At 36.0% G+C, this 12032-nt stretch overlaps 1 protein-coding gene across 2 annotated transcripts in view; it reads left to right on the top strand.

The window, feature by feature from the left end:
• Positions 1-11111, top strand: part of dcc (DCC netrin 1 receptor) — a 254731-nt gene extending 243620 nt beyond the window's left edge. Inside the window, exons 28-29 of one of the 2 annotated variants that reach the window (XM_082171561.1) lie at positions 2027-2169; positions 9710-11111. In XM_082171561.1, the coding sequence (XP_082027687.1) occupies positions 2027-2169; positions 9710-9799 (233 nt within the window). In that variant the 3' untranslated portion in view covers positions 9800-11111. The remainder of the gene's footprint in view (positions 1-2026; positions 2170-9709) is intronic. The other variant, XM_082171562.1, reaches the window with a different exon arrangement.
• The last annotated feature ends 921 nt before the right edge of the window (positions 11112-12032 follow it).

Here is a 12032-nt window from a genome sequence, read left to right as displayed (position 1 = left end):
TTCCCACTGCGAAACCCTATTTGGTTTCCAGTCCAAATATCAAAACATTCTTAAATCAAGATGCATTTACTAAAGTAGTAAAATGCCATTAGATATTAAGGGCCCTATCTTGCACCCGCACACAGCGGACTTTTCCCTCCACAGACGCACGTCGGTAAATAAGGGAATGAACTTGCGCTCCCGGGGGCGGTTCAGGGAAAAGAGGAGGCGTGTTCCGACGCAAACGTTCCCTGGTGCTATTTTGCAGTTTCAGAAAACAATTCCTCCACTGACCAGGAGAAACCTCGTCTAAAGTCAGCGGCGCGTTGCACATGTTATTCAGATGCTATTTTAAGGGCGCATGCTTGGCCATAATGTAGCGTGTGCACAACACACACACACTTTGCTTCTCTCATCTACACACAGACGGTAAACCATACATTATTACAAGGAAAAATATTACCACACGAGGGAAATCATTGTTGTGTCCATGAAGATGTGAAAGAATAGGCATAAATCTAGCTTACACATTTACCCAAATTATCATACGCCTGTTTAACTGAAGCTAATTTGTGTGTGTTTCTCCATCCCCAATGTCACTTCTCTGTGTGTTACGGCCCTGACGAGAACGTCGGTCTCCTCGGCTGTGAACCGCTCCTGGCGTGCGTCTGGCAAATCCGCCGTTATATAATAGCAATCCGCCATGGAACAAGCGCGCCTGCTCTTAAAGGGAATGTCGCTCTGATTGGTTTATTTCACGTTTCGCCCAAACCACACCTATGAGTAATGAAGCTCTTCAGAACAACACATTTTAGATTTGCGTCGGAGAGTCATTTATCCCGCCGGTATAATAGCACCCGAGACCCGCCCACAAAGATACTTGTGTTTCGCACTTGATACTTGCGTTTCAGATCGTTAAAATAGGGCCCAATGTCTTGTATTCTACGCAAATAAATCAAAATGAAGTGAGTTGTTGCTTAAAAAAAAAAATGTATTATCTGCCAATGGAGTATGAAAAATCATCTTAATTCAAACTGAAACAAGATTATTTTTCTGACCCCATTGGCAGATAATTTTGCTTGTTTTAAGCAAAAACATAAGCATAATATCTTATGGCGTTTTACTACTTTAGTAAATGCATCTTGATTTAAGAATATTTGGATATTTGGACTGGAAACCAGACATAAACACTGAGTAAGAAAAGCATTGTTTGCAGTGCAGTCTCAGTCTGGTTCAGGCCAGTGCAAAATGTGTATTATCGTGGATATTTGCATCACTGCCAAACTGAAAGTGATTAACAGAAGCGTTGTGGAGTCGGCGAGTGCCAGGAGCCTCAGCACGAACACCGGCCATAAATTGCTTTACAGTTGACTGGAAATCCATATCAGAGAAAGATTGAGCCGTTATTACCGTGAGAATGCTAACAAGCTCCTCTGGCGTCTGCATTTCTGCACATCAACGTCTTTAAGGGGTTTTGTGATATTTCAGAAGCTCAGTTTTGTGGTGCGGTCGTCTGTGACGGGAATGTGTGAGGTTTCCAGTGTCAGTCGCCTCCAGTTATTGTAGCTGTGCAGAAACAGTTCATTATGCTGATGATATTGCAAACTAGACATGTGTTCAATTCCCATACAGGAAATGCATTAACTTTTATTTTATTTTATTTTATTTTATTTTATTTTATTTTATTTTATTTTATTTTATTTTATTTTATTTTATTTTATTTTATTTTATTTTATTTTATTTTATTTTATTTTTTAAAAGTATTTTTATTTTTATTTAAAAAAAAAATTTTATTTTATTTTTTATTTTTTATTTTTTTTTATATAAAAAAATATATTATTATTATTATTTCATTTTATTTATTTATTTTATTTGTATTTTCTTATCCAGCTTAATAAAGCAACCTTGAGTTTTGGAAAGGCACTATAGAATAGAATACATGAAGATACTGAAGACCGTAGTGTTATAAATGTAAATGTATATTAAGCTGATTTTCAGTAATAATGGACAGATGCATGAGTTATGATTATGTTGTGTCTGCTCACAGGAGGGAGTTTACCCAAACCACAGGTGAAGACGGCATCACTAGGGCAGGCTGGGAAGGCCCGATCACCGTTACTGCCTGTTTCCGTGCCGACCGCTCCCGAATCCACCGAAGACGGACCGAAGCAAGCCGACGACCCGGCGAGTGTGAGTTACCCACGCTTTAAAAATAATTCTGTTAAAATGACGGTAAATAAACAGCAACCAGAATTTACTGTAAAAAATACGGGAGCAACATTTTAGGTTTTACAGACTTCACTAAATTTTACAGTAAAAAAACGTATTTCACTATCTGATATAATGTTAATTTACCGACCTATTGAAGTACTAATATCTGTTTTGTAATACACTGACATCCACCAATCACAGTGGAGATGAGAGTCACATGATCAATCAAAGCTCATCACAAACAGCTTTTCCACAAGAGAGTTAATACTAATATACAGAAGCTGCACAGTGTCTCACACACACTACACACACACGACAGTTTCACTCACACACACACACACACACACACACATACATGACAGTGTCACTCACACACACTACACACACACGACAGTTTCACTCACACACACACACACACACACACACTCACACACACATACACACACACACACACATACATGACAGTGTCACTCACACACACTACACACACACTAAAAATGCAATAAACACTAATTTAACAACATTAACTGTAACATAAACCCTAATGTACATCACTGATTAGAAAAAACTATGAAGAAATAGTTATTTCAACAACAATACATCAGATGTGAAGTGTCACGCAGGGAATTGTGGGAATGAACATTTACGTTTTTTCACTGTAAATTATACAATGACTTGTTCTTTTTCACTTCCAAAAACTGCAAATGTAACAGTATTTTACAGTAAAATTACATCAAATGTACAGTTAGATCTATCACAGTTTTTACACCGTAGCGTTTTTACAGTCTTTTACCGTTAAAATCACAATAATATTTCACAGTGAATATCCATCATGTCTGATATCCTGATCGGTTCTGATTTGATTCGATTCATTTGATTCATTTAGAAATATATTGGTACAGTACAGAAAAAAACTTACAATATTGCAGGTTAAAATGACTACTTTGACTACAAACATTTAACCTGTATATAAAATAAAAACCTTTTAATGACATAATAATGTTTCTGCTCATTATATAAACATACTGACTGAATTTACTGATGAAACTGACAGGGTTTCAAATCTGACACTTTGTTTCATATCAAAAGTATCAAAGATTATGATGATTATTGAATGTCAGATGATGTTTAGTGACGTTAAATCTGAAAACAGCTCAGACTAAAAGATCGATTCTGGGGATTTAAGAGTCAACATCAGTTTATCTAAATATAATAGAGAAACTGAAATATCCTCCTCATCATTCCACTGGCTTCCAGTCTCTCTCCAGGAGTCGCTCTAAATCACGTCCGTAAGCCGAAAGCTTTAATAACTCTTTATCGCTAACGAGAATCTTTTCATTTAAACCTCAAGCAACGATTGGACTCAGTTTCTGTCTCTGAAAGAACGATTGAAGGATCTGTGATTCAAAACCGAATCCCTGCCTCTGAATCATTAATATTTCCTGAGGATTTGTGGCAAACGTTGCGTCTTCATTGTGAATCATTGAAGAGATAAGACTGAGAGTAAGAAGAGAAAGTGTGCGAGTGTGTGTGTGTGATTCGGTGATGAGGACAGAGAGAGAGTCGGGCGAGCGCAGACACGGAAAGGTCAGGAGAATTTATCCAGACACATATCTGTTTAATTGGAATGGCCTTTTCCCATCAGAGATGAAGCAAATAAACAAACTGACAGGGATCGGACACTTCACCGGCCCGATGAGGCCATGTAGACTGTGTGTGTGTGTGTGTGTGTGTGTGTGTGTGTGTGTGTGTGTGTGTGTGTGTGTGTGTGTGTGTGTGTGTGTGTGTGTGTGTGTGTGTGTGTGTGTGTGTGTGTGTGTGTGTGTGTGTGTGTGTGTGTGTGAGTGTGTGTGTGTGTGTGTGTGTGTGTGTGTGTGTGTGTGTGTGTGTGTGTGTGTGTGTGTGTGTGTGTGTGTGTGTGAGCTGCACAGTGTTTAACCGTACACAAAGTGCATTCCCCTAAAACAGGGATTCCTTGTTAGTCATAGGGATACATAATAACTTAAAAACTATCAATAGTTAAATATCATATTCAATATTCAGCAGAAACACGTTTGGTTTGTGATGCTTGATGTGTTTTGTTTTGTTATGGAAAAATCATGCCAGAAGATTAGAGACTAACTGGAAAATTAAGTTTTGTGTTTTTGCTGAATAACTTTGAAGAAAATGTACGTCAAAATAATCAAACATCACATGAATTTGAAATATAGAAATATGAAATGATGGGGGAAAAATTGAATATTTAATGAAAAAAAATGAAATATTAAATAAGTCCCCATCTTAACGAGTCCTAATCATTCCTAAAACTGATTCATTCAAACGGCTCATTCATTCAGGAACGAAGCAAGTGACTTGACTTTATCAATAGATCATTGAATCATTCGCTCAACCGATTCATTCAAACGGCTCATTCATTCAGGAACGAATAAGTGACTTGACTTTATCAATAGATCATTGAATCATTCGCTCAACCGATTCTTTCAAACGACTCATTCATTCAAGAACGAAGTAAGTGACTTGAGTTTATCAATAGATCATTGAATCATTCGCTCAACCGAGTCATTCAAACGGCTCATTCATTCAAGAACGAAGTAAGTGACTTGAGTTTATCAATAGATCATTGAATCATTCGCTCAACTGATTCATTCAAACGGCTCATTCATTCAGGAACGAAGCAAGTGACTTGACTTTATCAATAGATCATTGAATCATTCGCTCAACCGATTCATTCAAACGGCTCATTCATTCAGGAACGAAGCAAGTGACTTGAGTTTATCAATAGATCATTGAATTATTCGCTCAACCGATTCATTCAAACGGCTCATTCATTCAGGAACGAAGCAAGTGACTTGACTTTATCAATAGATCATTGAATCATTCGCTCAACCGATTCATTCAAACGGCTCATTCATTCAAGAACGAAGTAAGTGACTTGAGTTTATCAATAGATCATTGAATCATTCGCTCAACCGAGTCATTCAAACGGCTCATTCATTCAAGAACGAAGTAAGTGACTTGAGTTTATCAATAGATCATTGAATCATTCGCTCAACCGATTCATTCAAACGGCTCATTCATTCAGGAACGAAGCAAGTGACTTGAGTTTATCAATAGATCATTGAATCATTCGCTCAACCGATTCATTCAAACGGCTCATTCATTCAGGAACGAAGCAAGTGACTTGACTTTATCAATAGATCATTGAATCATTCGCTCAACCGATTCATTCAAACGGCTCATTCATTCAGGAACGAAGCAAGTGACTTGACTTTATCAATAGATCATTGAATCATTCGCTCAACCGATTCATTCAAACGGCTCATTCATTCAGGAATGAAGCAAGTGACTTGACTTTATCAATAGATCATTCGCTCAACCGATTCATTCAAACGGCTCATTCATTCAGGAACGAAGCAAGTGACTTGACTTTATCAATAGATCATTGAATCATTCGCTCAACCGATTCATTCAAACGGCTCATTCATTCAGGAACGAAGCAAGTGACTTGACTTTATCAATAGATCATTCGCTCAACCGATTCATTCAAACGGCTCATTCATTCAGGAATGAAGCAAGTGACTTGACTTTATCAATAGATCATTCGCTCAACCGATTCATTCAAACGGCTCATTCATTCAGGAATGAAGCAAGTGACTTGACTTCATCAATAGATCATTCGCTCAACCGATTCATTCAAACGGCTCATTCATTCAGGAACGAAGCAAGTGACTTGAGTTTATCAATAGATCATTGAATCATTCGCTCAACCGATTCATTCAAACGGCTCATTCATTCATGAACGAAGCAAGTGACGTGACTTTATCAATAGATCATTGAATCATTCGCTCAACTGATTCATTCAAACGGCTCATTCATTCAGGAACGAAGCAAGTGACTTGAGTTTATCAATAGATCATTCGCTCAACCGATTCATTCAAACGGCTCATTCATTCAGGAACGAAGCAAGTGACTTGAGTTTATCAATAGATCATTGAATCATTCGCTCAACCGATTCATTCAAACGGCTCATTCATTCAGGAACGAAGCAAGTGACTTGACTTTATCAATAGATCATTTAATCATTCGCTCAACTGATTCATTCAAACGGCTCATTCATTCAGGAACGAAGCAAGTGACTTGACTTTATCAATAGATCATTCGCTCAACCGATTCATTCAAACGGCCCATTCATTCAAGAACGAAGTAAGTGACTTGAGTTTATCAATAGATCATTGAATCATTCGCTCAACCGATTCATTCAAACGGCTCATTCATTCAAGAACGAAGTAAGTGACTTGAGTTTATCAATAGATCATTGAATCATTCGCTCAACCGATTCATTCAAACGGCTCATTCATTCAAGAACGAAGTAAGTGACTTGACTTTATCAATAGATCATTGAATCATTTGCTCAACCGATTCATTCAAACGGCTCATTCATTCAAGAACGAAGTAAGTGACTTGAGTTTATCAATAGATCATTGAATCATTCGCTCAACCGATTCATTCAAACGGCTCATTCATTCAGGAACGAAGCAAGTGACTTGAGTTTATCAATAGATCATTGAATCATTCGCTCAACCGATTCATTCAAACGGCTCATTCATTCAGGAACGAAGCAAGTGACTTGACTTTATCAATAGATCATTGAATCATTCGCTCAACCGATTCATTCAAACGGCTCATTCATTCAGGAACGAAGCAAGTGACTTGACTTTATCAATAGATCATTGAATTATTCGCTCAACCGATTCATTTAAACGGCTCATTCATTCAGGAACGAAGCAAGTGACTTGACTTTATCAATAGATCATTGAATCATTTGCTCAACCGATTCATTCAAACGGCTCATTCATTCAGGAACGAAGCAAGTGACTTGACTTTATCAATAGATCATTGAATCATTCGTTCAACCGATTCATTCAAACGGCTCATTCATTCAGGAATGAAGCAAGTGACTTGAGTTTATCAATAGATCATTCGTTCAACTGATTCATTCAAACGGCTCATTCATTCAGGAACGAAGCAAGTGACTTGAGTTTATCAATAGATCATTGAATCATTCGCTCAACCGATTCATTCAAACGGCTCATTCATTCAGGAACGAAGCAAGTGACTTGAATTTATCAATAGATCATTGAATCATTCGCTCAACCGATTCTTTCAAAACGTGAATTCATCAGGAAAGAAACGCTCAGAGTTTCATGTCTAAAACCCTAGTAATTTAAAATTAAAGTCTTGTTTATTGAACTGTTGTATAAAGTGAATGTCCCATTTGCTGATATTCTGGAATCAGCATTCATGCTCGAGTGATATCGCTCAACTATAAATAATAAATAAATAATAAACTCATTCAGAGGCAATCAATGACTCAGTTTCTGCATTTGTTTCTATTCTGGAGGCGTTTCCCCCCCAAGCCACTGTTAGAGTTAACCCTGTGTGAGTCTAAATACAGATCTGATCTGTCAGAGCGATTAAAGCGAAGTCTTTTCCCTCCGTCGTCCTGATGTGAACCATCTCTGAGGTCGTGACCTTTGCTGGACTCATGATGGGGTTACTGGAGCGACGGGCGATGGATCCGCTAACAGCCGCATGACTGATGCTGAGAGACGAGAGGACGAGGATGAGCTTATAGATGTTATAGATGAGCTCACAGCACTCCGTTCACAGATAACCAATAACTGCGCCGGATATTGATGCAATAACCACACTAATTGTTTGCGATGGATCTGAAGGTCAGGCACTTATGCGTGTGCTCATAAAGCGCTTCAACTTTTCAATATCACACTGACCTTTTCAAAGCTTTTGGCTTTCAACCGTGTTAAAAGTTTTTTTGTTTCGGGTGAATCTCGAAACGCTGCGTTTACACTTCCAAATGTGCTTTTAAATCAGATACATATTCAAAATTATGAAATATTATTGCGATTTAAATCAGCTGTTTTCTATGTGAATATACAGTAAAATGTAATTTATTTCTGTGATCAAAGCTGAATTTCCAGCATCATTACTCCAGTCTTCAGTGTCACATGATCCTTCAGAAATCATCCTAATATGAGGATTTGATGCTCAAGAAACATTTATGATTATTATCAGTGTTGAAAACAGTTCATGTTTTTGTGTAAACAGTGATACATTTTATTTTTCAGGATTCTTTGATGAATAGAAAGTTTAAAAAAACAGCATTTATTTGAAATAGAATCTTTTGTAACATTATAAATGTCTTTATTGTCACTTTTGATCGATTTAATGTGTCCTTGATGAATAAAAGTATAAAATCTCTTTAAAAAAAAAAGATCTTGTTATCCCAAACTTTATCACTGCTTAATAAAATGACATAAACTCATCAGAATTACTAAAACTTTAACTAAAGATGAAAACACTTTACAACACAGTTGCGTTTGTTTGCTAACATTAGTTAACATGAACTAACGGTGAAAAACACTTCTAAAGCATTTACTAATACATTATTAAAATCAAAAGTTGGATCTGTAAATATTATGTAATGAGCTAACATGAACAGTTAACAAACAAAGATGCATTAACTTATTGGACATTATTAACATAAAAAATGTAAACTAATTCAAGATATTAATAAAAACTAGGATACACTCTTGAAAATAAAGCTTCTTTATTGGCATCGATGAAGAACCTTTAACATTCATGGAATCTTTCCAAGGTTTTTATAGTGGAGAAGGTTCTTTAAAATATTAATATCTTCATGTTAACAAGTAAAAAAGGCAATAAACTGTGAATGGTTCAAGGAAGACCCACCATTAAAAACGTAATCATCTCTGCATAAACCTCAAAAACTTTACTTTATATGTAATGTATGGCAACCCTTGTTATTGTTCTTTATTTTTATTTATTAAATTATGTAAGGTGTTCCTCTGTTAAAAAAAAGAAAGAAAGAAAATTAAGTAAAAAAATATAAAAGTAAATAAAATTAAAAATGAAAGTAAATAAAATTTAAATAAAAGTAAATAAAAAAATTAATAAAAATGATAAATATATAATATATAAATAATTATAAATATAAAGGCAACCTTTGTTATTCTTTTTTTTCTGTTATGTAAGGTGTTCCTCTGTTTAAAAAATTAATAAATAAAATTAAGTAATAAAAATATAAAATTAAATGAAAGTAAAAATAAAAGTAAATAAAATAAAAATAAAAGTAATTTTTTTTAAAATAATTATAAATATATAATATATAAATAATTATAAATATAAAGGCAACCTTTGTTATTCTTATTTTATTTTATTTTTATTTTTTCTGTTATGTAAGGTGTTCCTCTGTTTAAAAAATAAATAAAAAATAAATAAAATTAAGTAATAAAAAATAAAAGTAAAAAATAAATAAAAAAGGAAATAAAATAAAAGTAAATCAAAAAAATCAAAAATTATATAAAATAAAACAAATTATAAACATAAAAAAATATAATAAATAGATTAAAAAAATATGAATAAATAATAATACACTTAACAGAAGCTGTTGATGTTTGACTGTGACGGTGTGTTTCAGGTGTACGAGCAGGACGATCTGAGTGAACAGATGGCGAGTCTGGAGGGTCTGATGAAGCAGCTCAACGCCATCACAGGTTCAGCCTTTTAACACACACACACACACACACACACACACACACACTCACACACACCACAGGGGAACGGACACCTGGAGCGAGGAACCCCCATACTCTTCCTCGGCTCCGGAAACCCCTGAAACGGGACTGAAAAAGGGAAAAAGACTCGGACACCGAAGCTCTCACGGACCGCTTTGGGAAAGCCTCTCTTTTCTAACAATGTCTGAGATTTTATACGCGTTTACTTTCACGGCTGATGCTCAAAACTCTCCGGATCGCCAGGATTCATGAGTTTAATCCGCTGACGGAAGCCCTTCTCTGACGGGATTATTTACTGAGGACTTTCTCCAAACCCAGACTTACGTCTCAATGTCTCAGAGAACATCTTCGCCAATCTATTGCTGCCAAAATCCTCGCCGAGGAATTATATATTCATCGTTCCCAACCGGACATGGTTTGAGTTTTCAAGGTTTTGCTTTAGTTTGTAGTCACGTCTCCTTGTGGATCTCTCCGGTCATCATTCTAATGTCAGATGTGCAGGACCACGAGTTCCAGCGCTGGTGAATGAATCCGCATCAACTCAACACAGACGCTTTTCATTTCTCTCGTTTCTCTTTGCATTTAAACTGTTGTATGTGTGTGGAAGTGCAAAAGAGACTTTTTTTATGTGCCTATATCTATATTTTTGTTCACATTTTGTCACCTTATTTATTTACTATGTGCTTGTTAGCGCTGACCTGAGGCTGCGAGACACAAGACGAATGGCGATATTTGATATTTTCCCCGAAGCGACGCTGTTTTTTACTGTACAGAGCGACTGATGGACCGGTGTCTCGGACTGGGTTTCTACCCATATATTTAATATATGATTTAGAGTGTTCCTTTCACGGTAATTTATGAACACTATGTGATTAATTCTAGAGCTTTTATTTACCCATTGGGAGAATAAAGAATTCCTAGAGGAATTCTGGGACGGATTTCACTGTGTTTTTTTCGATGTGATGAAGATTGGAAGATATTTTTGCGTCAGCATCATAACACAACTTTGTTTGTCTATAACGTTTTGTGTGTGTGTGTCATAAATGTGATCGACGACATTCCTGCCAAAAGTGTTTAGATTTTTCCATAATGTTCCGTCTGAAATCCAGCAACATTTTTTATTGAACTCTATCATTCCCTCATAACCTGTTCACTGCAGAGAATCCTGCTCTTCCTCAGTGTTTCTGTCTCGTTCTCCAGCACTAATATCTAAAACCAAGATACATTTACTGGAGAAGAAGCTCAATGACCTGTTTAAAATTTTAAATGCATAAAAATTAAGTGAATTTGTTCATAAAATCATCTTAATTCAAATATATTTTTTGATATTTTTCATATTTGTTCTTGTTTTACGCTCAAACTCACTCATTTCTCAGAAAACACTGAATATTATGTTTCTTCTCCAGTAAATGTGTCTTGATGTGAGAATGTTGAGATATTAGAGCTGGAGAACGAGACAGAAACACTGAGGAAGAACGTGATGTTTTTGTAGAGTTGCAGTTCCTGCTTTAATGAACAAGTTCACCTGAAAATCCCGAACCATGAAAAACTCCAGAATCTTCTGTTTCCGAACCGCATCTGTTCACACTGATCACGAGCGTCGAGCTCCAGAACGTCTCATAACAGGAGTTCATATGTCCTGTACACTATATTACATGTATTCTGAGTACTTTATGAGTTTAATGACCTAAAATTGAGTCTAATGCAGAGTATCATATGACTTCAGAAATCAAGCCACTGTTATTTCTATATTTTCTGTCTCGTTCTCCAGTACAAATATCTAAACTTACTTAAATCAAGACACATTTACTGGAGAAGAAGCAATGACTGAAGATACTAAGCCTAACCCTAACTTGATTAATGAAAAATGCATAAAAATGAAGTGAGTTTGAGTTTAAAACAAGAACTAATGTCTGTCAGTGGAGTCAGAAAAATAATCTCATCTCCCTTCAAATTAAGTTTTTTGAGCTCATATATAGTCATATGATCCACTGTTGTGACGCTGGGGTTTGGACCACATGATGACAGAAACGTTGATTTTCGGGGCTGATGGGATTGAGTGAGGACCTGATCTCTGAAAGGTTCATTAAAACATCTTCATTGAGGGACTAATTAGCTGTGTTAATATAGGATCGAAAGCAAATGTTGGCGTGAAAATGTGAGAGGAGGAATCATTCTTATGTGTATTTTACTTCATCCTTAAATTGTCCGATTTTAGCGTCGTTA

Source organism: Leuciscus leuciscus (genome assembly GCF_965113295.1).
Source record: "Leuciscus leuciscus genome assembly, chromosome: 5".
Classification (NCBI taxonomy): Eukaryota; Metazoa; Chordata; class Actinopteri; order Cypriniformes; family Leuciscidae; genus Leuciscus; species Leuciscus leuciscus.
The sequence above is the reverse complement of the archived record's forward strand: the minus strand, read 5'-3'. Positions and strand labels throughout refer to the sequence as shown.